We start from the raw sequence: 23,205 nt of genomic DNA on the forward strand, positions 1-23,205 counted from the left end.
TAAGGTTCCTGATGTCAAGTCCTTTCGAACCTTTACATGCTGCTTCCTTAAAGGACGTGACAAGGAAGGCTATTTTCCTAACCGCTCTGGCTACATCAAAGAGGGTTAGTGAGATTCAAGCCATCAGTAAGCATGTGGGCTTCAAAGGACATAATGCAGTATGTTCCTTGAGCCCTTCCTTCTTAGCGAAGAATGAAAATCCGTCCAACCCCTGGCCCAAGAGCTTTGACATTAAGGGGTTAGCAGAAATCATTGGACGAGAACCAGAGAGAGTCCTGTTTCCTGTCAGGGCTCTCAAGTTTTATATAAAAAGGACTAAACAGTGTCGCGGTCCTTCGGACAATCTGTGGTGTTCCGTCAAGAGACCAGACTTACCAATGTCAAAGAACGCACTGGCGTTCCTTTTGAGAAGCACCATCAAGGAGGCTCATTCGTCCTGTCCAGATGGTGATCTTAAACTTTTGAAAGTTAATGCTTACGAGGTAAGAGCATTCGCGACCTTGGTGGCATTTCAAAAGAACATGGCACTCAGCGATATCCTGAATGCCACATTTTGGCGAAGCAACTCTGTGCTCGCTTCACACTACCTGCGGGATGTGATGACGGCATATGAGAACTGCTACTCGCTAGGGCCATACATTTCCGCAGATACAATCTTGGGGGCAGGAAGCAGCACGCATCCTATCCTATAGAAAATGGTTAGGTGTGCTTCGAATATGGTTGTAGGGTCGGCCGCTTGAGGTCGACTTCCCTTTCTTTAGCCTAGAAGTTATATGGGGTTGACTTTTGATAGGCTAGGTCAGGTGGTGGTTTTTTGCTTCGTTGCCCTCAGAGTATGGTTAATATGGTCTAGTCACATTGTGGTCACGCCCCTGTTGACAGATCATCTGGAACTCACCAGCTATACAGGTCACTACCTTGCTGGAGACTCTAGTAAAGCAGAAGCAGACTTGGGTGACAGTAATCACGAAGTCAGCTATGCTAACAGGTAAGGAACCAAGATGTCAATAATCTGCATGCAATTTGTTTCCTAAATCATTCTATTCTGCCCCTTCCCACCTCCAATGGTGGGATTCAGCTATATATATATCTGACAGGTAAGTTTCATGAACAAAATGATATTGTTATGATACAATAAAGTTTGTTCATACTTACCTGGCAGATATATATATATAGCTGTATTCCCTGAAGTCCGACAGAATTTCAAAACTCCCGGCACAAGCAGTGGTCGGCCAGGTGGTTAGTACCCATTCCCGCCGCTGGGAGGCGGGTATCAAGAACCATTACTCATTCCCGCCGCTGGGAGGCAGGTATCAGGAACCATTCCCATTTTCTATTCAGGTTTTCTAGTGCCACTGTCCCCTGAGGGGAGGTGGGTGGGTACTTGATTATATATATCTGCCAGGTAAGTATGAACAAACTTTATTGTATCATAACAATATCATGTTGAAGACTAGTGGAAATATACTTCTATGCTAGACAGTCAAATCCTAGCATAAAAATGTTGTCTGCAACATGAACCTCTATGTCTCGAACCTCCCAAAACACAAATTCTGAAACATGAAAGCATTTTTACATTCCCAGAAAATATGTAAGAAGATAATAAAACAATGTCAATACAAATATTTCCAGTTATCTTCAGTACATAACAAAAGAAAATACTAAAGAACAAAAAAGTAGCTGGGCCCTCTCTCCCAGAAGGGCCAATAGCCCCATGGGAGTTGGACCAGCATACTCAAAACACAAGCGATGACAAAGCAGAGGAAACCACATATACTGCAATTTGCATCTGTCCTAAGGAAGGTCAACATGGAAAACAAGGTAGACCGTCTAAATATGTGATGTCCATGGAAATTCTGGGCTGAATAAATATGAAACAAAGCACAGGCTTCAATAAAAAAAACCGGCTTGGGGGAGAAGAGCAAAGCGAAAGACGACTCTCCAAGCCAGTTGAAGAAAGACTGGTGTGTCACAAGGTTCCAAGCTTGGTCAGTGACCAACATCCACCTCGTATACGCTTGAATTGCCAAGTGCCACAGATTCCTTGCTTTACAATCTTTGATTGTTTTTAACCGGTTTTCAGCTGGCACTAGAAGATTATTTTAACTGGTTTTCAGCTGGCACTAGAAGATTATCGTATTGTTAAGACCGATGGTTTGTTAGCTATGAAAAATACAAACTGATTAAAAAATATGCCATTTTAACAAGTTCCAATCACTACTTGCAGCCTGCACTGATGATAATCCTACATAAAAGGTTCTGGTTTGTATATGTCCCTGTTACTGAAGGAGGCAGTGATATCAAAAGTTGAGGGAGTGTGTGGGTTCCCCACCCTCTCACTCATCTACCCTTAGTAAACTACCTTGTTACTAAGCTTCAGTGACTGGTCCAGCTGTCACTGAAGGCATATCTTTATAAAAGACTTCAGATTTGGATATCTTGGAAAGATGCAAATTATCTTGACTGCATTATTTATTTAGTGTTAGTTTTTAATGTTGAAACTGTAAGTAATTTGGAATGTTTCTTTACTGTGTTTTTTTGTCTTACAGAGAGACGTATGGAATAAATTTTTTAGAAACAGCACAAAAAACCAGCAATGGAAGAAAATTTCTTTACTCGCCTTCGCAAACTCTGTCGTAACGTAGACGTAAGCATAGGACCTCTGAAAGAGTCGTTAAGCCTACCACCTCGGTAAGTGATGTTTATAGATACAGTAGCATGCTAGAAAAACTATGGATTTATAAATTACAAGCATCTCTTTCTTGCGGAAAGATAAGATACTGCCATTTATGTAGGAATATTACTGTGTGTGGGGTAGAATTGGTTGTTGAAACCTGGTAACAAGGTAGTTAACTGATTGTAGGTGGATGACTAGGGGAAACTGTTTTGGCATCTGCATTTTGTGATTGAGCCACAACAATAATTGTTTCCTCTTACCTGTGTGAGGGTAAAAGATGGTCTTTGTTCCGATACGTAATACAAACCATCGGTCCTTTAACAATAGGAATGTAACTTAGCGGCAGCTGGAACCGGTCGTAAGCTTCGAACAAGGGGGTTTGGTAGTTAACTGCTTGTCCGACAGTCGGCAGTCTGCGCGACTGAGAGGTGAAGAACCACTTTGCTTTCGGCCGCGCTGGGTGAAAGACGTGTTGTTTGCCGTTCTGCCCGCGTCTGTCATCTGCTTTGGAATACTCCTTCAATTGTAAAGATATTACTATTACTTTCTCGTATACTAGTGTGCTTGTGTGGAAATAACGTGAGTACTTGGTTATTTTTGTCATTTTCTTGTGATTGTCTCGTGGAATGGATTCCCGCGAGCCGGTAACACACACACACACACACACACACACACACACACACACACACACACACACACACACACACACCCCCCCCCCGTCAGCCGCAGATTGTGCCCTGGTGTGGAGGGCCATAAGTGTTGGGCCTTTCGAGGTTGATCCTCATGAGTTTTGTGCTCGGTGTCAAGGGCGTGAGTGCTTTCGCGCCGAGCCGTGTGATGTTTGTATTTTTTGGTCAGAGGAGCAGTGGGAGCGTTATAAGGGGAGGAAGAAACCGGCCAGGGAGTCATCGGAGGGTTTTCCAGTTACTCCCCTGGTCACGGACACGTCTTCTTTCCTCCCTCCATTACAGCTCCCGCGTATGGCTCCTTCCCCTTCGGGGGGTGTATCTCGCTCCTTCTCTTGCCTTGATCAGTTGAGTGTAGAGGAGGGGGCGAGGTACCCCGACGTGCAAATTATTCGGGGTCTTCCGTTCGCTCGGGGTGGGAACTGTCCCCCACCCCCGGGCTAGGGGGAAAACCCCCCCCCCCCTCCCCCCCCCCCACCCCCCCACTAACCCGACACTTTCTTCCTCAGGTTTGCCTGCCGGGGGGACAATCTTTGCTGGGTCTGGTACTAGCTGGGGCTACCAGGGGACACCGAGCGTTCAGGGGCACACGCGACAGGTAGGTCAGGTGGTCTACCTTGTCCGCCGCTGGGTGGCAGGTGTAGAACCAATCCCATCTTCTAATCAGATTTTCTCTTCCACCTGTCTCCTGAGGGGAGGCTGGGTGGGCCATTAATCGTATATATCTGACAGGAAAGTTCATGTACAAAAATGATATTTTTAAACTACAATAAAGTTTTGTACATACTTACCTGGCAGATATATACGATTAATGGCCCACCCAGCCTCCCCTCAGGAGACAGGTGGAAGAGAAAATCTGATTAGAAGATGGGATTGGTTCATACACCCGCCACCCAGCGGCGGGCAAGGTAGACCAATTGACCTACCTGTCGCGTGTGCCGCGAGATTTGAAATTCTGTCGGGAACGTCGGAGACTATAGCTAAGTATATATCTGCCAGGTAAGTATGTACAAAACTTTATTGTAGTTTAACAATATCATTTTACTTATTGTCGCTCAAGAGGATGGCTCCTTCTTCCCTTTCTTCTATTTCGTCCTTGCCCCCTTCAGTCTCAGTTTCTTCCTTTCATTCTGTACCTCCAAAACCCCTTTCTCAGATTATCTCTCATTTATCCCTTTCGGGTCATTCCTCGGTGTTCCCTTTGCAATGTCCTCAGGCTGCCCCGGTGGGTTCTCCCCCATTTGTTACCCTCTCCATGGGACAAGCACTTCCTTGGTTGTCTGGAGTTACGTAAGCTGAGGTAGAGGCTTCTGTAGTGACAGAGGTAGCTAGATCTCAGACGGCGAATTTGAAGCAAGCGATCTGTTCACCTGAGAATTTCTCAGGTCCAATGGCATCAGGAGTTTCTCTTCCCACAGGTACAGAGGTTAATATACGGACTATGGCTGCATCGGCCGCAGTAGACAGGACAGTTTCTTGGTGCACCCCTGTTATTGTGTCGACAGGTAGTTTGTCTACCTGTCCAACTTCCGCGGTTGGAGTTCCTGTGGTGGCACCGAGTGTGACTGCTTCCCGCTCCCTTTCCCCCTCCATGTCTTCCACAGCAATCCCTCAGGGTGCGACACTTCCTCTCCCTAAAAAATTTGGTGTTGGTACAGATTTGGTGTCTGGTTTATCGGAGATAAATACTCCCTCTTCCTCCTTCAAGGTTTCCACTACGGCAGTTTTCTGGCCGTACAGGATGATGGTAAATCCAGGTGTAGGTGTTGCAGCTTCTCTGCACTTAGGTGTTGTTTCGGTACATCCGGGAGTGCAGGGTTCAGGTGTGTTGACTTTGCAGCTGTACAATATAGGTTTAGTGCGGCCAGGTGCAACTGGTTCCGCAGTTGTGTCATTGTCTTTCAATGGTGGTGGGTTTGCGCAACCAGGGTCGCACGTCTCAGGTGGGTGGATCCCAGGTATGCAAGGGGAGGGTTTGACGCATCCGCTAGTTGACAGTGTGCCAGGCTCAGTGGTTAAGCATGGTACACACTATGCCATCATGTATCAGCTACGTGATGCAGTAGTGGTGTTGAATAAAATTAATAGCGGCCAAACTCCACTGCAACACTGCTCACTTGTTCTCGCAGTTCAGCTTTCAACGGCAGGATGTATTTTGCCAGGAGACTCTACTGTGGAGTGTAGTTGCTCTGTGTGCTGCCAAAAAGAAACTTTTAAGGAAGAAACGTAGAACCTTGTGGTGTAAGCAGTGGCTTTCTCGGTGACCTCTGAAGGGAAGCTTCAATGAAATATTTTTGGAGTTACAAGTCGAAAATTCAACAGACTTTGAAAATTACACAAGAATGCCAATCCCTGCATGTTATAAATTGTTTGAAAAAATTGAACCATACATTTGCAAGCAGGACACCAGTTTTTGTGACAGCATATCACCAGGGGCTCGTCTGGAGGATACACTACGCTTTCTTGCAGCTGGAGGATCGTATGCAACCCTCCAATATTCAACCAGGATTTCCAAACAGAGCCTCAGTCTAATCATCCTTGAAACCTGTGAAGCCATCTATAATGTCCTTTGGGAAGATTATTTGAAGATAAGGTTCAAATATAGATACAAAGTACACAAATATTTTTTTTTATTACAGGAAACCCAGCTCATCAAAACACCATAACTTCGGAGTGTAGACATCTTCTGTGCCAGCTCCAGACTTCTGTAATGTTTTGATTGCAGACATTTCCCTGTAGAATTGTGTCTTCAGGGTGTAAGTTTTTTAGTAATGTCTTCATTTTGCAATGTACAGTTTACAAAACTCGATAACTGATTTTATGGTTTCCAAGCTTGCACTCCTGATTTTTATACATTCAACTTCCCTGTCAGATATATACTTAGCTATAGACTCCGTCGTCCCCGATAGAAATTCGAATTTCGCGGCACACACTACAGGTAGGTCAGGTGATCTACTGCCCCGCCGCTGGGTGGCGGGAATAGGAACCATTCCCGTTTTCTAAGTCAGATTTTCTCTATCGGCTGGGACATCAACATTGTTGTTGTTCCTCCTGATTTGATTTTCGTGTTTTTCATCGCTATTGATCTTCTAAGCCGGTCTTTTTGGTGACGTATTGGATCTTTGGTTGGGCATACTCTTTGGTGGACTGTTATTTGGACTTGATTTTGGATTTTTCTCATAATGTCGGACTCTAGCTTTTTGGTTAGAAGACAGTGTGTGAATGAGGGATGTATGGTGAGGCTACCGAAAGCTTCGGTAGACCCTCACACAGTTTGTAAGGGGTGTAGACAGAATGAATGCTCTGTATTTAACACCTGTAATGAATGTGTAGGTTTGAATGAGGAAGAGTGGAAGAATTTAAATTCCTATTTAAGAAAATTGGAAATGGATAGGGCTAGGAAGGCTTCCTCCAGAAGCGTAAGTAGGTCTCGTTCTAACGAGCCAATTAATATAACACCTAACCCTAAACCTGTATTTACTTCATCTTGTATTACTAAGACTGCAAACCCAGCAACGGAAATTGCAGATCTTAAGGCTGCACTTGAAAGGATGGAACGTCAAATGCAGACTTTACAAGGTAAGCGCAGTGATAGTGACGTAAGTGTACCCAGTGCAGTGGAGGGTGCATCTGATCGGCTTCATCTCGCTCCCAGGCCTAGACCGCTTCCAAGCTCACAGGCCCAGAGGAGAAGGAATGTCAAAAGCCTTACGGAGGTTATGGAGAATCCCCACCGATCAGGCGTCCCCTCGGCAGATTCTGTGACGTCCTGAACTGCCAAGGATCGCTATAGGAAAAGCCTCCTAAAAAAGTGTTTTTCTTCTTCGGATTCTTCACCACAAAGAAAGGGCTGGAGTTCTGACGAACTTTCACGCCCCTTAAAAAGAAGTTGGAAAGCTCCAACTTTGGATTCAAGTCCGGAGTTTTTCTCTGAAGGATCGCCTGGCGAAAGGAAAAAAGCCAAGTATATTCCAACTCTCAACTCGGAGTCTCCTTCCTCCTCTAGACCTCCTTCACCTACATCGGAAAAGGAAGAAGAGAATGCTGCGGCTAAAATTCTACTAAAAGTACAGGAGCAGATCTCCTCTTTAGTAGGAGTTCTTACGAAGGAGACTCCCAGAAGAAAGGACTCTTTCCTTCCGATAAAAAGATCGACAGGAAGAAAAGACGGCTCTGGCACTAAAATCGCGTATTCTACTCCTCGGACAGGAAGTAGAAAGAATGCGCCAAAAGCGCCAGAGAAGCCAACCTGGCGCAATGCGCCAAAAGCGACAGCCTGGCGCAATGCGCCAGATGTGCCAGAAGAGCCAGATGCACCAGAAGAGCCAGAAACGCCAGAAGCGCCAGCCTGGCGCATTGGCGCCAGAATATACGATCTACTTCCAAACGACACTTGAACCAAGAGGATTCTTCTAGCTTTGAGCGGGATCAGCCTTTACCTGGCAGGGACTCTAGATGTCGCACAGGCGGCCGTAGCCCCTGTCAGGATAGAGCTTTTTCGGTTAAGAGCGATAAGAGAGGACATCCTTCTTCTGACGAGAGAGAGATGTCGCACAGGCGGCCATCGCTCTTGCCAGGAGAAGGAGAGAGTCTTGTTGCAGGATCAGCCTATCTCTCGTAAGGACGCAAGTTGTTGCACAGGCGGCCGTCGCTCTTGCAAGAGTGGGGTAGATGTTGCGAGGGACTCATCTCCTATCGAGAAGAAACAATCCTCTTCGGAGATTGAACAAGAATTGAAAGATGTGTCGGATTCGGAAGATCATACGGCTGCAGGCTTATCGGATTATAAGACGCTAGCAGCCCTCTTACTTCAAGAGTTTGGAGACTCGTTAAGCCCTACTGCTCCACCTTCTCCTAGATCTTTGTTTACCAGCACTAAGGTCTCAAAATCGTCCTCTTTCATAAAGATGAAACCGACCATTTCTATGAAGAAGGCACTTTGGTTTGTCTGAAACTGGTTTAAATCCAAGGAGGAGGCGGGGAGAACCGTCTTTGCCTGCCCTCCTTCCAAACTTGCAGGAAAGAGAAGGCATCTGGTATGAGACGGGAGAATCACTGGGTCTTGCTCTCCTGACCTCTGCCGAAGCAGATTTTTCAAATCTTGTTGACGCTTCAAGGAGACAAGCCTTGTCATCAGCTAAGATCACATGGGGGACTTCAGAAATGGACCATCTCCTCAAGGGATTGTTCCATGTCTTAGAAGTTTTTAACTTCTTAGACTGGTCCCTTGGGGTGTTGGCCAAGAAAACTCAGGAGACGGAGTTTCTGAGCCCAGAAGTCCTTCATAGTGTCCTGTCCTGAATGGACAAAGCAGTCCAGGACGGATCAGGAGAAGTGGCTTCTTTCTTCGGAACTGGACTTTGTTTAGTTCTTTTCTAACGAAAGCAGTCACTCCTATCCAGAGGTCGTCCCTGCTTTACGCGCCTCTCTCGGATCAACTGTTCCCTTCACAATTAGTAAGGGACATTTCCCATTCTTTGACTGAAAAGGCCACACAAGATCTTTTGGCCCAATCCGCAAAGAAAGCGAGGACCTCCGTTCCTACTATGAAGAGAGAGACACGTACCCCTCAACAGCCCTTTCGAGGGACTTCCTCTTCTAGACCCTCCTCTAAGAAGAGAGGAATACCAAAAAGAGGTAGGTCTGCATTCAGACCTATCAAGAAAGCCAAGTGATATTCCAGTCCTTCAAGCACTGGTAGGAGCCAGACTTCTGAAATTTTCGGAAGAATGGGCACTGAGAGAGGCAGACAGCTGGTCCCTTTCAGTGGTAACGAAGGGATATCTTATCCCCTTTCGAGACAGACCTCCCTTAACGACGACCCCGAGGGAACTATCGGCCAAGTACAGGGACCCTGCCATGAGAGAAGCACTTTTACACCTTGTAGAACAGATGTTGCAAAAGGAGGCCATCGAATTGGTCCGGGATCCGCATTCCCGAGGATTCTACAACCGTCTTTTTCTGGTTCCGAAATCCTTGGGAGGGTGGAGACCGGTTCTGGATGTGAGCGCATTGAACCGATTTGTAGAGAACACAAAGTTCTCTATGGAAACGTCCAAGTCGGTTCTTGCGGCTCTTCGTCCCGGAGATTGGATGGTCTCCCTGGATCTACAGGATGCTTACTTTCATGTTCCCCTGCATCCCTCATCGAAGAAGTATCTTCGATTCATGATGCAGGGCAGAGTATTCCAATTCAGGGCCCTGTGCTTCGGCCTATCTACAGCTCGTCAAGTTTTCACGAGCCTAATGAGGAATGTTGCGAAATGGCTACATCTGAAAGGGATAAGTACGTATATCTCTTTATCTAGACGATTGGCTCATAAGAGCAAAATCGGAACATCAGTGCTTGAAGGACCTGGAGACGACATTAGAACTGAAAAAGTCACTGGGACTACTCGTAAACCTCGAGAAATCACAATTGATCCCCAGACAGAACATAGTCTATCTGGGATACGATGGAGGTTCCTGGGGTTTTCGGGTTTTTCCATCGCAAGAGAGAATTGCTTGAGGCTTAGAAAAAGTCTCGAACTTCTTAGGGAAGGAACGGAGCTCGGCGAGGGAATGGCTCAGTCTGTTGGGCACCCTTTCCTCGTTAGAGCAGTTCGTTTCCCTAGGGAGATTGAACCTCAGACCTCTGCAGTTCTATCTCAGACGAATGTGGAGTCAGAAGACAGGAGATTTGTCAGACTCGTTTCCCATTCAGCAGGAGATAAAGTCACACCTGAAGTGGTGGTTAACTCCCTTAAGAAGAAACGAGGGAGTGTCCCTCTTGATTAGGAACCCTCTCCTAGTGTTGTTTTCCGATGCCTCGGAAACAGGTTGGGGAGCAACATTGGGTCCAAAAGAAGTGGCAGGTACCTGGACGAAGGAACAGGTGGCACTGCACATCAATGCGAAGGAACTCCTGGCCATTCATCTAGCCCTGGAGTACTTCGAAGCGGAAGTCAGAGGAGTGGTAGTCCAAGTCAACTCGGACATTACCACTGCTCTGGCTTACATCCGAAATCAGGGGGGCACTCACTCTTTCTCACTATACGAGATCGCAAGAGATCTATTGACCTGGACGGAGGAACAGGGCATAATACTCCGGACAAGATTTGTTCAGGGAGTAAAAAATCTAAGAGCAGACAGATTGAGCAGGAAGGACCAAGTACTTCCGACAGAGTGGATGCTCCACTCAGAAGTCTGCAAAGAGCTTTGGTCCCTCTGGGGAAAACCTCAGATCGACCTGTTTGCCACGTTCCTCTCCAGGAAGATGGACAACTTCTGCTCTCTAGAAGAAGATCCCAGAGCCATAGTGATCGATGCTCTCCTTATGGACTGGTCAGGCATAGACGCCTACGCCTTTCCCCCATTCAAGTTACTGGGGGAAGTGCTAAGAAAGTTTGTTGCATCGAAGGGAACAAAACTGACTCTAATTGCTCCCTTCTGGCCTTCCCGAAACTGGTTCACAGAGGTACTGGAATGGACGGTGGACTTCCCCAGATCTCTTCCAGGAAGGACAGATCTGCTCAGACAATCCCACTTTGAGAGGTTTCACAAAAACATCCAAAGTCTCTCCCTGACTGCCTTTCGACTATCGAAAGACTGGTCAGAGCGAGAGGCTTTTCTAAGAAAGCTGCAAGTGCAATCGCTAGAGCCCGCAGGTCCTCTACCTTGCGGGTCTACCAATCGAAGTGGGAAGTTTTCCGTAGATGGTGTAGGTCGAAGAAGCTGTCCTCTTCCAATACCTCTGTGACTGAAATCGCCGATTTTCTTCTCTTCTTAAGAGAAGAGTCTAAGTTGGCTGTATCTACTATCAAGGGATATAAGAGCATGCTCTCAGCTGTTTTGAGAAACAGAGGCCTGAATTTAGAAAATAATAAAGATCTTCATGATCTCATTAGGTCTTTCGAGACTTCCAAATTGAGATCTTCTCTCCCCCGAGTTGGAACCTGGATGTAGTCCTCAAGTTCTTGACTTCTGACAGGTTCGAACCTCCAGATAAAATCTCGTTCAGAGATCTTACGAGAAAATGTATATTCCTGTTAGCCCTCGCAACTGCTAAGAGGGTCAGTGAATTACATGCTTTGGACTCTCGGGTGGGTTTTAAAAAAGACTCTGCTGTGGTTTCTTTTCAACATCTATTCCTAGCAAAAAATGAGAACCCTTCTAAACCTTGGCCTAGAAGTTTCGAGGTCAAGGGACTCTCTCCCCTGGTAGGTAGAGAGTTGGAGCGGTCTCTTTGCCCAGTCAGGACCCTGAAGTTCTATCTAAAAAAGAAGACACAGCTTCAGGGATGTCGCCAGTCTCTGGTGTTCAGTAAGAAACCCCAAGAGACCTATGTCAAAGAACGCACTGGCGTTCTTTGTCAGGAATGTGAAAACAGAAGCTCACAGGGATTGCCAAGAGAACTCCTTAAAGTTGCTTAGGGTAAAAGCTCACGAAGTCCGTGCAGTTGCGACTTCCCTATCTTTTACTAAAAATATGTCAATGAGAGACATTTTAGCAGCAACTTATTGGAGATGTAATTCAGTATTTGCATCCCATTATTTAAAGGATGTTAAAGTAACATACGAAAAATGTTTTTCTCATGGACCGTATGTATCAGCGGATACTATGCTGGGACATGGAGCGGATGCTGATCCTTAAATAAATTTTGTTTTTGTTTTCTTTAATGATTATTTGTAACAATATTGGTGTTGAGTTTTTTTGGTTGCTTGAAAGGATGTTCGGGGATGACTCCTTTCAATCGTAGTACTAACCCGATGATAGGATCAGGTGATCGGGATCAGTGTCGTGCTCTATGATAATGCCATTAGGCAAGGTGTTTTGTCATGTAAGTGGATAGGACCCCATTGACAAAGATCCTAAGGTTCTATCGAGTAAGTGGATAAGACCCCTTTGACAGACCATCAAGAACTCTTAGCATGAGGTCACTACCTCACTGAGGCTCTTGAAGCGATGCAGGCTCCTAGGCAGTAGCCATGAAGTCTTTCGCTAACACAGGTAGGAACCAAGGTTTTTTATTTTTATTACCTACAACGTATGTTGTTTCCTGTCTGTTCAGTAAAATTAGCTGTCTCTTACCCTCCGCCAAAGGTGCCAATCAGCTAAGTATATATCTGACAGGGAAGTTGAATGTATAAAAATGTTATTGTCATGATACAATAAAGTTTTATACATACTTACCTGGCAGATATATACTTAGCTATAGACTCCGTCGTCCCAGATAGAAATTCGAATTTCGCGGCACACTCTACAGGTAGGTCAGGTGATCTACTGCCCCGCCGCTGGGTGGCGGGAATAGGAACCATTCCCGTTTTCTAAGTCAGATTTTCTCTTCCACCTGTCTCCTGAGGGGAGGCTGGGTGGGCCATTTAATCGTATATATCTGCCAGGTAAGTATGTATAAAACTTTATTGTATCATGACAATAACATGTTTCTCATCTTGTACTGCTTGCATTTGATGTTCCAAACAGATGAATGTTCCCTCAGTAATTCAATAAAATGTATTGTGTTAGTCCAGTGGTTCTCAACCCTTACATGACCACGCCCCCTCTAAGAGTCGGTCCTTCCTTCCACGCCCCCCTTGCATGTGTGAGTAAAATTCCCCCCCAGACTTGAAAAAAAAGAGAAAAAGAAGGGGTTTCGAGGGATAGGGCCGGAGGTCAATAATTTCAAAACATTGTAAGCCCAACGAGCCTAACTAGAGTAGTAGACTCTAGGAAAGTAACGTTATAAGGCGATACTTTTGCATTTTTTCAGAAACGTCTGAATATTAGTTCCTCACTCGTTAAGAGAATAACGAATATAGTAATTAGAGAAATTTTTTATTCATTTTTCCCTAGTGCTCATGCCTCCACTGAAAATTACTGATGCCCCCAGGTTGAGAACCAGTGTAAGTCATTGTCCACTCAAGGGGTTTGGCGAGTGGTGGTGACTGAGCCATCGGCGCTTGAGCTGAGCGGACATCCTCCCCATTTGAATGATGGTGCATCACTTAGCTGCGTAATGAAATTGCTCTGACCCATGAACACATTGTTGTAAAAGTCGTTTTTCAACGCATCCATCTAACGCTGCAAGCATCATGATACATAGTGTGTTTGGGCCTTTACGCTCACTCTTGTAGGTGATGGTCTTGCGCGACCGTTAGAGGTTGGCTTGGGGTTAGTAATAGGATCGGTAGGTAACTTACATAAGAGTACAGATTCTTTAGTTTCTCCTTCTTTGGGGTTAGGTGTCTTTGGTAGGCGCCTGTCCCTTTTCCTGCTCCAGCCCGGTCTGTAGATTTAGACAGATAGACCATGTTAGAAGACGAAGTTCCTGCTGTGGAGGTGGTAGTCCCGCAAGTGGGAGAGAGTGAGTACAAACATATGGTAGAATTTATCCATTCGTTGTTTCAACAGTTGGAGGTTATGGAGGATCCGGTCCAGCCCAACCAGGCTATGTGTGAAGAACTTTATTCAACTAAGCCTATGGTTCCTCACTTGTCATGTAAGTTTCCTTGGTTTGGCTGGGTGGAACAGGCACTGAGAGAGGCGGATAGCAAGTTAGCTTTAGTGATAGGTTCAGTTAGGCAGGATATCACTTTACTTCCAGGTAGGAAGAGTTTGCATGGCGGGATAGCGGGTAACCCTTCGGCTGGCATTAGAGTTCCTCTGAATGAATTGGTAGAAGCTCTTCTTTCCAGGGTTCTGTTGGTTTCCAGGCAGGTAGGGCATTTTGTTGTGAGAAGCATCTACGTCAGAGGAAACCTTCCGGGAATCAATCTGAGGCTTTGTCTCATACCATTTGGATGCTGTTGGGACTTATGGTGTTCCTGAAGACTGATATGTACCTTCGGATCTGGTTTTGTTTGATAATCTTGTGACTTCAGTGTCCATGGGATTGGCGCACAGGCCGTGTCGACAGGCTGTATGATTTGTATAGGCAAGAAGAGAAGGGACCTGTTCTTGAGCCACTTTCCGTCTCATTTTCCGGACATTTACAAGCAGTTTCTATTAAGAGCGCCTCTTGCACTCTGCGACAGTCTTTTTAAAGAAGAGAACATTTCAAGCTTGGTGAATTTTGTATCGTCTGCATCGGGAGTGGAGTCACAGCAGGCTATGATTCGAGTAGCTGCTTAAGAATGTAGATCACCTAAAGGTTCCCGTATGGCTTCCCCAGGTAAGTGCGCCAGTTCCCGTTCACCTGTCAGGACCTAAGAAGGTGTGCTTTGCTTCGAAGGTCTCATCCTCAGGCTCTTCTAAACCTTCTGCACCTAAGAAGGGTTTTCGTAAATACGTAGAGACGTTGCCCTTGTCAACACCAGTAAGAGGGTGTCTGTCCCACTTCACAGACACCTGGAGAGAGTGGGGTGCGGAGAGTTGGGTGGTGGAGGTTTTGAGGAATGGGTACAGGATACCTTTTCTTTCAGTTCCTCCGCTTTCCGATTCCCCGATCCACATTCCCAGCTATTCTCCATCTTTCATTAGGGGAATAGATCTGGCTTCAGAGATTCGGTCTTTGTTAGAGAAGGGAGCGATAGAGCCAGTTCCCCCCTCTTGGGGATTCTACAGCTGGATTTTTGTGACAACCAAGTCAGGAGGGTCCTAGAGAACCATTATAGATCTGTCGGGCCTCAATCTTTTGGTGGTTCCTACCAAATTCCATATGGAAACCTCCCAGTCGATGCTGAGATCAGTCTGAAGAGACTATGGAGGAGTTATGGGAGTTACACTTGACAGCGTCCTTGAGGATAGAGAGAGAGAGAGAGAGAGAGAGAGAGTTCCGTGGTTTGTATTGCTGTTGAGATCTTGTAATACGTATTTGTGTTTATGTTTTCTGTGAGAGAGAGAGAGAGAGAGAGAGAGAGAGAGAGAGCGTAATCGGTCGATAGATGGTTAACGATTGAATTGGCTGTTGGTGAGTTCTGGGTTGTCTGCTGGTGCAGTTGGAGTTAGTTGTTAAGATCAGAGTTCTGCAGTCAGTTTTGAGTCTTGAGTCATAGCCTGTGACAATCAGTAGTGTAGGCAGCAGTCTAGGAAGTGTTGGAGGCATTTAAAGTCAGTTAAATTGTGTGTTATTGATTTGTTGTTTACTTGTTGATGAGTTTGATATTGTTTGCCTTGGAGTTGTTGTGCCTAAGTTGTTAGATTTGTTGTGCCTATGTTGTTAGATTTTTTGTGCTTGTGAGTTCCTGTTGGGTTGCATGTGAGTTGTATTGGTTGAGGGTTGTTGTTGTTGTTTTTGGGGAGCTGTTGTGGCTTCTTGGTGTGGTTGTGATTTGTTGAGGGTTGTTGATGAGCTGTTGTGATTCCTGGGTGTGTGTATCGCCTTTGTGTTGTTTTTTTGTGTTAGTGATTTTTTGTGCAGTGGTCTTTTGTTGTGGTTGTATTCCTTGTTTGTTGTTGAGTTGTGGTTGTGTTCCTTGTCTGTTTGCTGTGTTGTTGAGTTGTGGTTGTATTCCTTGTTTGTTGTTGAGTTGTGGGGTTGTGGTTCTTGGTTGTTGTCTTTGTTGTTGGAGTATCTGGAGTTGGGTGAGTACATGTGTTGTGTTTTTTTTGTGTGTGTGTGGGTAGGTCAGTTGTCTTGCATGTATTCCGCAGTGTAAAGAGGAAAGTGTGGCTGAGGGTGAGTTTGGCAGCCGGATTGGTTAAGTTTATGTGGGGGGGATTTTGCCTGCTTGTTTTTTGAGCTTGTGATCCCGCCACAAGACGACTGGATGATTTCGGTGGACCTCAAGGATGCCTATTTCCAGGTTCTTGTTCATCAGGAATCTTGGAGTTTCTTTTGTTTCTCGGGTCCATCTGGAACTTATCAGTTCAGAGTCCTCTGCTTCGGACTGACCACGGCACCTCAGGTGTTTACAAAGGTGATGTCTCCCATATCAGCGATTATGCGCAGTCGAGGCTTCCGAATAAGGAGGTAGCTCGAGGATTGGCTCATTCAAGCTTCGTCAAAGGAAGAAGCTATAACGCGAGGGACTTTTTGCTTCATCTCTACAGCAACTTAGGAATACGTATTATGGAGGAGTAATGATGGTAGTTTATATTTGACAACGTCTCTGAGGGTTGCTTGAGAGAGAGAGAGAGAGAGAGAGAGAGAGAGAGAGAGAGAGAGAGAGAGAGAGAGAGAGAGAGAGAGAGAGAGAGAGAGAGAGAGAGCAAAATTTGGTGGAGGAATAAATGGGAGTGGTTGAATGGCGGCTGTAAGTGTGTGTTGTGGTGATTGCCGAGGATATCTGTGGCAGGAGTGTGTTACGAGAGTCGTAAAAAGTAAGGAAGTCATTGAAGTCATAGAGTTGGTTTTGGCAGCAGTCTTATCCGTTGATGGTCAGTTGATGTGTTGTTTAATTGATTTTGATGTTGTAAAGTTGTGTGTGTGTCTGTCTGGTTGTGGTGAAGTTAAAGAGGTTGGTTGTGCATTTCAGTGTCGCTGAGTGGTGGTTGGGGACAGTGTTGGTGTTGGTGGGTGGTTGTGCTGGGCCGAGTTCTGTGGTTGTTGTGTTGTTTTGAGCTGTTGGTGTTCGTTTGCACAGTGATGTGTCAGATTGTTAAGTTGTATGGTTGTGGTTCTCGGTTGGTTGTTTGTGTTGTGATTATCGGTGGTGGTTGGGTCTCTTGGTTGTGCATTTCGGTGTCGGTGAGTGGCGGTTGGGGACAGTGTTGGTGTTGGTGGGTTGTTGTGCTGGGCTGAGTTCTGTGGTTGTTGTGTTGTTTCGAGCTGTTGGTGTTCATCTGCTCAGTGATTTGTTGGGTTGTTAAGTTGTTGTATAGTTGTGGTTCTCGGTTGGTTGTTTGTGTTGTGATTATCGGCGGTGGTTGTGTCTCAACTATCCTATATCCAGTGAACAGCATAGCCTAGCCCTTAGTATCTGGAGCCTGAGGTGAGTACATATGTTTGTGTATTGTGTGTTCTATATTGCGTTGAACCAATTGTAGTTCCTCGCTGGATGAGTGGATTTTGCGCTCGGCTGCCAATCCAGTGGTCCGAGGTTCAGTTCCCGGCTCGGCCAACGCGGAATCAGAGGAATTTATTTCTGGTGATAGAAATTCATTTTTCGATAAAAGTGTGGTCGGATCCCACAGTAAGCTGTAGGTCCCGTTGTTAGGTGACCAATTGGTTCCTAGCCAAGTAAAAATATCTAATCCTTCGGGCCAGCCCTAGGAGTGCTGTTAATCAGCTCAGTGGTCTGGTAAAACTAAGATATACTTGAACCAATTGTCCTGCTGGTAAAAAGTAACGTAAAGGGGAAAGTGTGGCTGTGGGAAATTTTGTCAGCTTGCACTATTAACGTAACTGTGGGGAGTTTGCTTGCTTTTTGTATTTAGCTTTGATTCTGCCACAGTATCAATTTGGTGTGAGAGCCATGGGGTCTCTATACTTCCAGAGTTCGTCGCAGGAGGTTCTCGAGGGTGGTTGGACCCTTGTTCAAGAGGAGGTCCACCTATTATTGAAGAAATGGCCAGCTACGGTAGACTTGTTTGCTACAAGGCTGAACTTCCAATGACCAGTTTACTTTTCTCCAGTGGCGGAGCCCATATCCTGCAGGACGGACGTGATGCTTCACTCGTGGGACAACCTCCAGGTATACGCTTTCCCCCCTTCCGGTATGATACAACAGGTATATTGGTAAAGCTGAGAAACAGCATAGACATGGAAATGACCCTAATAGCTCCCTGCTGGCGGCTGCAGAGACCTTGGTTCCCGGATCTCATCGAAATGTTATCGGAACCCCCAGTAATCCTCCCAGAAAGGAGGGATTTACTCAGACAACCACACTTCCATCACTTTCATCAGAACCTCCATGTGCTGAAGCTAGCTGCCTGAAGACTGTCCAGTGGGCAGCACGTAGTATGGGACACTCTAAGGCAGTAGCTAGACAGTTTTCTTTCTGCCTAAGACGTTTGACCTGGAGACTATACCAAGCAAGATGGGCAGTGTACTGCAATTGGTGCAGAAAAGGAGACAGCATTTTTTTCCCCACCATTGCCAAAGTTGCTTATTTCCTCCTGTTTCTCAGGAAATCAAGAAATTTGTTCTATTCCACGATTACGTGATACCGATCCATGTTGAGCAGCACCTTTAGGATTCACCTGCCAGACTGTCAACTAGCAGGGTTTTACATAGCCTCCTTAGATTGTTTGGGATTGAGCTCCCGATAATTCTGCTTCAGGCCCCTTCGTGGGATTTAGCGGCAATGCTGAAGTTGCTGAGCTCCCCGGGTTTCAAACCCTTAGAGAGTCTCTCGTTAAGGGAATTAACCAAGAAGGTATTGTTTCTGGTCTCACTGGCCACAGCAAGGAGAGTAGGAGAAATTCAAGCACTAGCTAGAGGGGTCTCTTTCGCAGGTTAAGATATTTACTTTTCTTACCTACTGGAATTCGTAGTAAAATCAGAATCAGAAGGTAATTCGCTGCCAAAAACACTTCAAGTCTCCTCACTAGAGGATTTTTTGGGAGGTGATGAGTTAAAATGCATGTGTCCAGTTCGTGCCTTGAAGACGTATTTGTCCCGTACGGCAAAACTCTTGCCAGATCCCCGGACGTTATTCGTATCGTCAAAGAACCCATCTAAAGCTATCTCCAAGAATGCAATTAGCTTCTTACGGGAGGTAATTTCGCAGGTGAGTGTTAGCTCATCATCCGGGTCGGTGAGTGAGGCACCATGACCAAGAGAGCATAGTATTAGAGGTATCGTTACCTCGTTGGCCTTTCTAAAGATTTTATCAGTTTCGGCGATCTTGCAGGCAGCTACCTGGAAGTCCGTATTGGTGTTCACATCCTTCTATCTGAATGACATTCAGTTTCAGTCCGTGGAGGGTTACTCGCTAGGCCCTTTCGTCGTGGCTAATGCGGTTGTAAATTGATTTTTGGTAATGGTTAGTATGGGATCGGGAATTAGGGAATTAGCTTAGATCGTGTGCAGCGTCTTTTTAATTAGGGTTTTTACTGGACTATTGTTACTATTTTTATGTAGACAGGCTTCGGCTAAGCAGCAAAGGCAGCTCCTTACACACATTCTTCAGCAGCAACAGCCAATGGGAAACCGGAAGGATTGGCTCATGCAACTACTTCTCCATACATGAGAGGCTAGACAGCCACCTGGGAGGCTTCAATTCCTCTCCATACATGTGAGGTATTGAATACCACATGGGAGGTCAGCTTGACAAAGACAGAACCTGATGGACAAGACTGATGTTGAGGTACTCTCTCTGATGGCTTCTCACCTAAGGAATGAGTTCAATAGGTGAGTACACAGGTGTTGTACTTAGTGGGTGGAACCGAGTTACCTGCTTAAGTACAGTGAAGACGTTGGGCTGATATATATTGATCCCACCTCCAATTAAATGTTAATCGGGCTAATTCAGGTGTTCAGGTGGTGTATCGCAATACGAAGTTTTCATAATAAAACTAATATTGTGATACTAACCTGAACACCTGAATGACTCCTACCCACCTCCCCTCTTCAATGAGTAGTAATTATTGCAATTGGAAGGGGAGCTCTCTATTGGCTGGTCCTGGCAGCAGCGTTGCCAAGGGTAGTGCAGGTAACTCAGTGGATGGTGTTTACTTGCAGTGCTGGTAGCGCTGACAGTTAAAATTTACCCAAACGATGGGTAAGTATGTGGGGGTATAGTTCGGGTTGGTCAGTGACCAGGGCTAATTCAGGTGTTCATGTAATATTGCAATATTAGTTTTATTATGAAAACTTCATGTTTGGCTCATCTGCAAACAGCTAAATGAAGCCTTGTAACTTCAGTAAATGGTCTTGAAGTTCTGGAGTAACAAGTGTTTTCTTTGCTAAAATGACTCCAAATGAGTTGATGGTGTTGGTCTGATCCTGGTTTTGCTCAGGATCAAGTCATTGTCTAGTCTGCTAAAATGGTCCCAGTAGCAACATCGGGTTGGAGCTGGTCACTTGTATGGAAGTTGATGTATTAACACAGCTTCTCTTGTGAAACATGGGTGCTGTCATGGATCCTGTTTTTGGTAAGTTCTTGGTCTTATTGTAAGCTCAATCCCCAGTAAAAAATTTCAGAGGTGTGTTCTTAAACACAGTTCCCTTTGGTTGTGTAGTCCGTGCCATGAGCAAGAATTCACAGGTGTGCTTTAGTATGGTCCTTGCTGTGAGCTTTATTCTCAATGCAAGAGTTTACTGGTAGTTTGAAGCATGGCTTTATCTGTAGTGTGGCCCTAGTTATTAGTACAGCTACTCGAGGGCACTGGAATTAAGTGGACTCATCTGCTAACATGCTTCTTGTGCTAACATCAATACAATAATAGTCAGGTCCTCAGCCTGAGGAAAAGGTGTTCTTTTGCTTTTTAGTGTACAACTCATCCTATATGTAGCAGAGGAAAGCATGAAGCCAGCCTCTCTTCAAGGAAACAACAGAGCAAAGATGGATGACTCAAAAACCTGTTTCAATGCTGTGTACCTCAGCAAGTGTTATAATGAAGACGAACACCTGGCAACAACGAATGTGTCATGTCAACGGAGGCAGCAGTTCATCTTTGAGGGACATCTTGGAAGTGCCTCATACATAAGAAACTGTTCCACTGGACAAGAGATCAACTTGTCACTACTGTATTCATTTAGTGACAGTAGTATTATAATAGGGTGGTATTAACAATGCTGGAATTACTGATTAAAATGCAGCCTCCTCTAATGTTTTCTCTTGTGAGAAAGACATGAATGGAACAAATATGACACTTAAAAACTAAACGATGATATGGCTTCTGTAAATTTTATTTATAATATGAAAGGCACTCATTTATAACTTGGGTTGATGAAAAGATAATAAAATTGGCGGAAAGTAACTGAAAAATACAAATGTACATTAACTGACACAAAGAGAAGACAATCACTTTACTGACAGAGAGAAACATAAATATTATGCAAAGAAAATATGTTGGTTGGTAAAGAGGACTTGACAAAACTGGCTTTTCAGTTGTAAGGCAAAAAATTAAGAAAGAACTTCTAGTTAAGATGAACCTTAGCATATGAAAAATCTAATACAATCAATGGACAATCCTACCACTTATAACCAGTTAACATAATTTACAATGCTCAAAAACACTTGATTCATAAAATCATAAATAAATAGTATAAAGCTTTAAGTGAGCAGAGGGGTCAGATACATAGAGACTGACAGTGTTTGTTAGTTCTGACCTAGATAAATAAATACCAAAAGCACAGGAGAACAGGAAAGCTTATTGCTAATTACAGAAAATGTACTTACAATATTTCTTTGCCAATGAGTATTCAGAATTCAGTGAATGGTGAAGTGAATCTGCTAGTTGATTATAAAAAAACTTCACCTGTGAGCTTTAACTAGAATCCTCTTAATGCAGAAGGCAGAGGAGAGGAATTAACATGAGTGATTATTTGTGTGATCATGAACAAAATGTCATACAGGGGAGACAAAAAGTGAGGCTCTTACCTGATGGGAACCACAGATCTGTTAAGTGCATGCACAGTGCTGCTGACCAGCAGACTATTTTCTTATGAATGGGGAAGGAACCATCTTGGAAATCCATTAATGATGAGTTTGAGCTAAAGTATACATAATGGGTTTGTTGTGAAATGAATATATTTTCCGTAAAGACCCAGGGCCTCTGCAGTTGCATTCCCCATTGCTAATTCCACAAGGGGGTTGAGAGAAACTTGGCTAATCTGCAGCCACTCAGAAATTGCAATCATCTTGATCTTGTAATCTTTTATCACCGAAGGATGATTCAGAACTAAAAAAATGCAGAAGATAATTTCTGGTGGTTATGAGATTCCCTCATTTAAATTATAACTAGAAGGGAACATTCTTCAGACACTTCACAGGTGAGAAGTCACAGAATCATTGGTAGAATCCTACTGCAGATCAGAATTTAATTGTTGTGAGCTTTCCACCTTTTACATACAGTCATTTGCCTTTAGTTCTTACCACATACAAAGCACATAGAACTGGAGAAGTAGATGATCAGTATGCCGTAGGATTAAGACTTGAGGAAGTCCAAAACTCTCTCACCCAGATTTTGATGAAGATGAAGGCTTGAATGCCTTTGAAAAGGAAAAAGTGGTTGGTGACTTTTCAGGATAGTGTTGAAGTCAGGGTAAATAGCTCATAAAGAAAGAAAACTACTGCCTCATCAGCTTGAACGCAGGATACTTGAGAGTACCACGTGTTGAAGAATATTCTTGATGGTTATTTAGAATGGTCTTCCATTTTTGGGCTCTTCATGCAAGAGGTAATCAATAAACCATTTTTTCTTATAAAAGGTGCCACAAAAAATGCTGTTTAACTCATCTATTAATCATTAGCTACAGTTATAGTTTGTCAAGTTTTTGTTGAAAATCTGTACTATTATAAGCTTAAGTCTGTTAAAGTTTTATACTGTATTTTTAAGATGTTAGTAAAAGATGTAGGTTTTAGTATTAAAGGTATAGACCACTCTTGCATAGGTTTTATGAATTTTTTGGACTAGATTGGGCTTGTTCTTTGGAGCTTAGAAGTCATCTTAGCATTTTGGAAAGATCCCGCAGAAGATTATTAAACCATTGAGATTGGGTCTGTTGTAGATCCTGAAGTCTCACTAAACCTCCCTATGAACCCTTGGACCAGACTGAAGACTATAATGGTGTTTTATTCTTTGAGATGGGTAAACACATCATGAACCCTTTAATAAGATTATTCACACTGTTTTAAGTATTTTATAGATTTCTCCCTTGCAGCTGACTTTGAAGTTTTGACAAACTCTGTGTAGCCAGGCTATTTATTTGTCAGCTCATGCCAAGAACCAAAAGGATCTTTTACTTTGCTCAGTTAGAGCTGTTCATCTTTATCTTTGGAGGCTCAAGCGCCCCTGAGAAGGTACAACCAGTCT

General features: G+C 44.5%; 1 protein-coding gene across 1 annotated transcript in view; it reads left to right on the top strand.

Annotated features, from left to right (window-relative positions):
* Positions 1 to 23,205, top strand: part of LOC135216586 (uncharacterized) — a 142,501-nt gene that overhangs the window by 24,668 nt on the left and 94,628 nt on the right. The window contains exon 2 of the mRNA XM_064251966.1: positions 2,550 to 2,691. Coding sequence (XP_064108036.1) covers positions 2,597 to 2,691 — 95 coding nt within the window. The 5' untranslated portion in view covers positions 2,550 to 2,596. The remainder of the gene's footprint in view (positions 1 to 2,549; positions 2,692 to 23,205) is intronic.

Source organism: Macrobrachium nipponense, chromosome 6, assembly GCF_015104395.2.
Source record: "Macrobrachium nipponense isolate FS-2020 chromosome 6, ASM1510439v2, whole genome shotgun sequence".
Taxonomy (NCBI): domain Eukaryota; kingdom Metazoa; phylum Arthropoda; class Malacostraca; order Decapoda; family Palaemonidae; genus Macrobrachium; species Macrobrachium nipponense.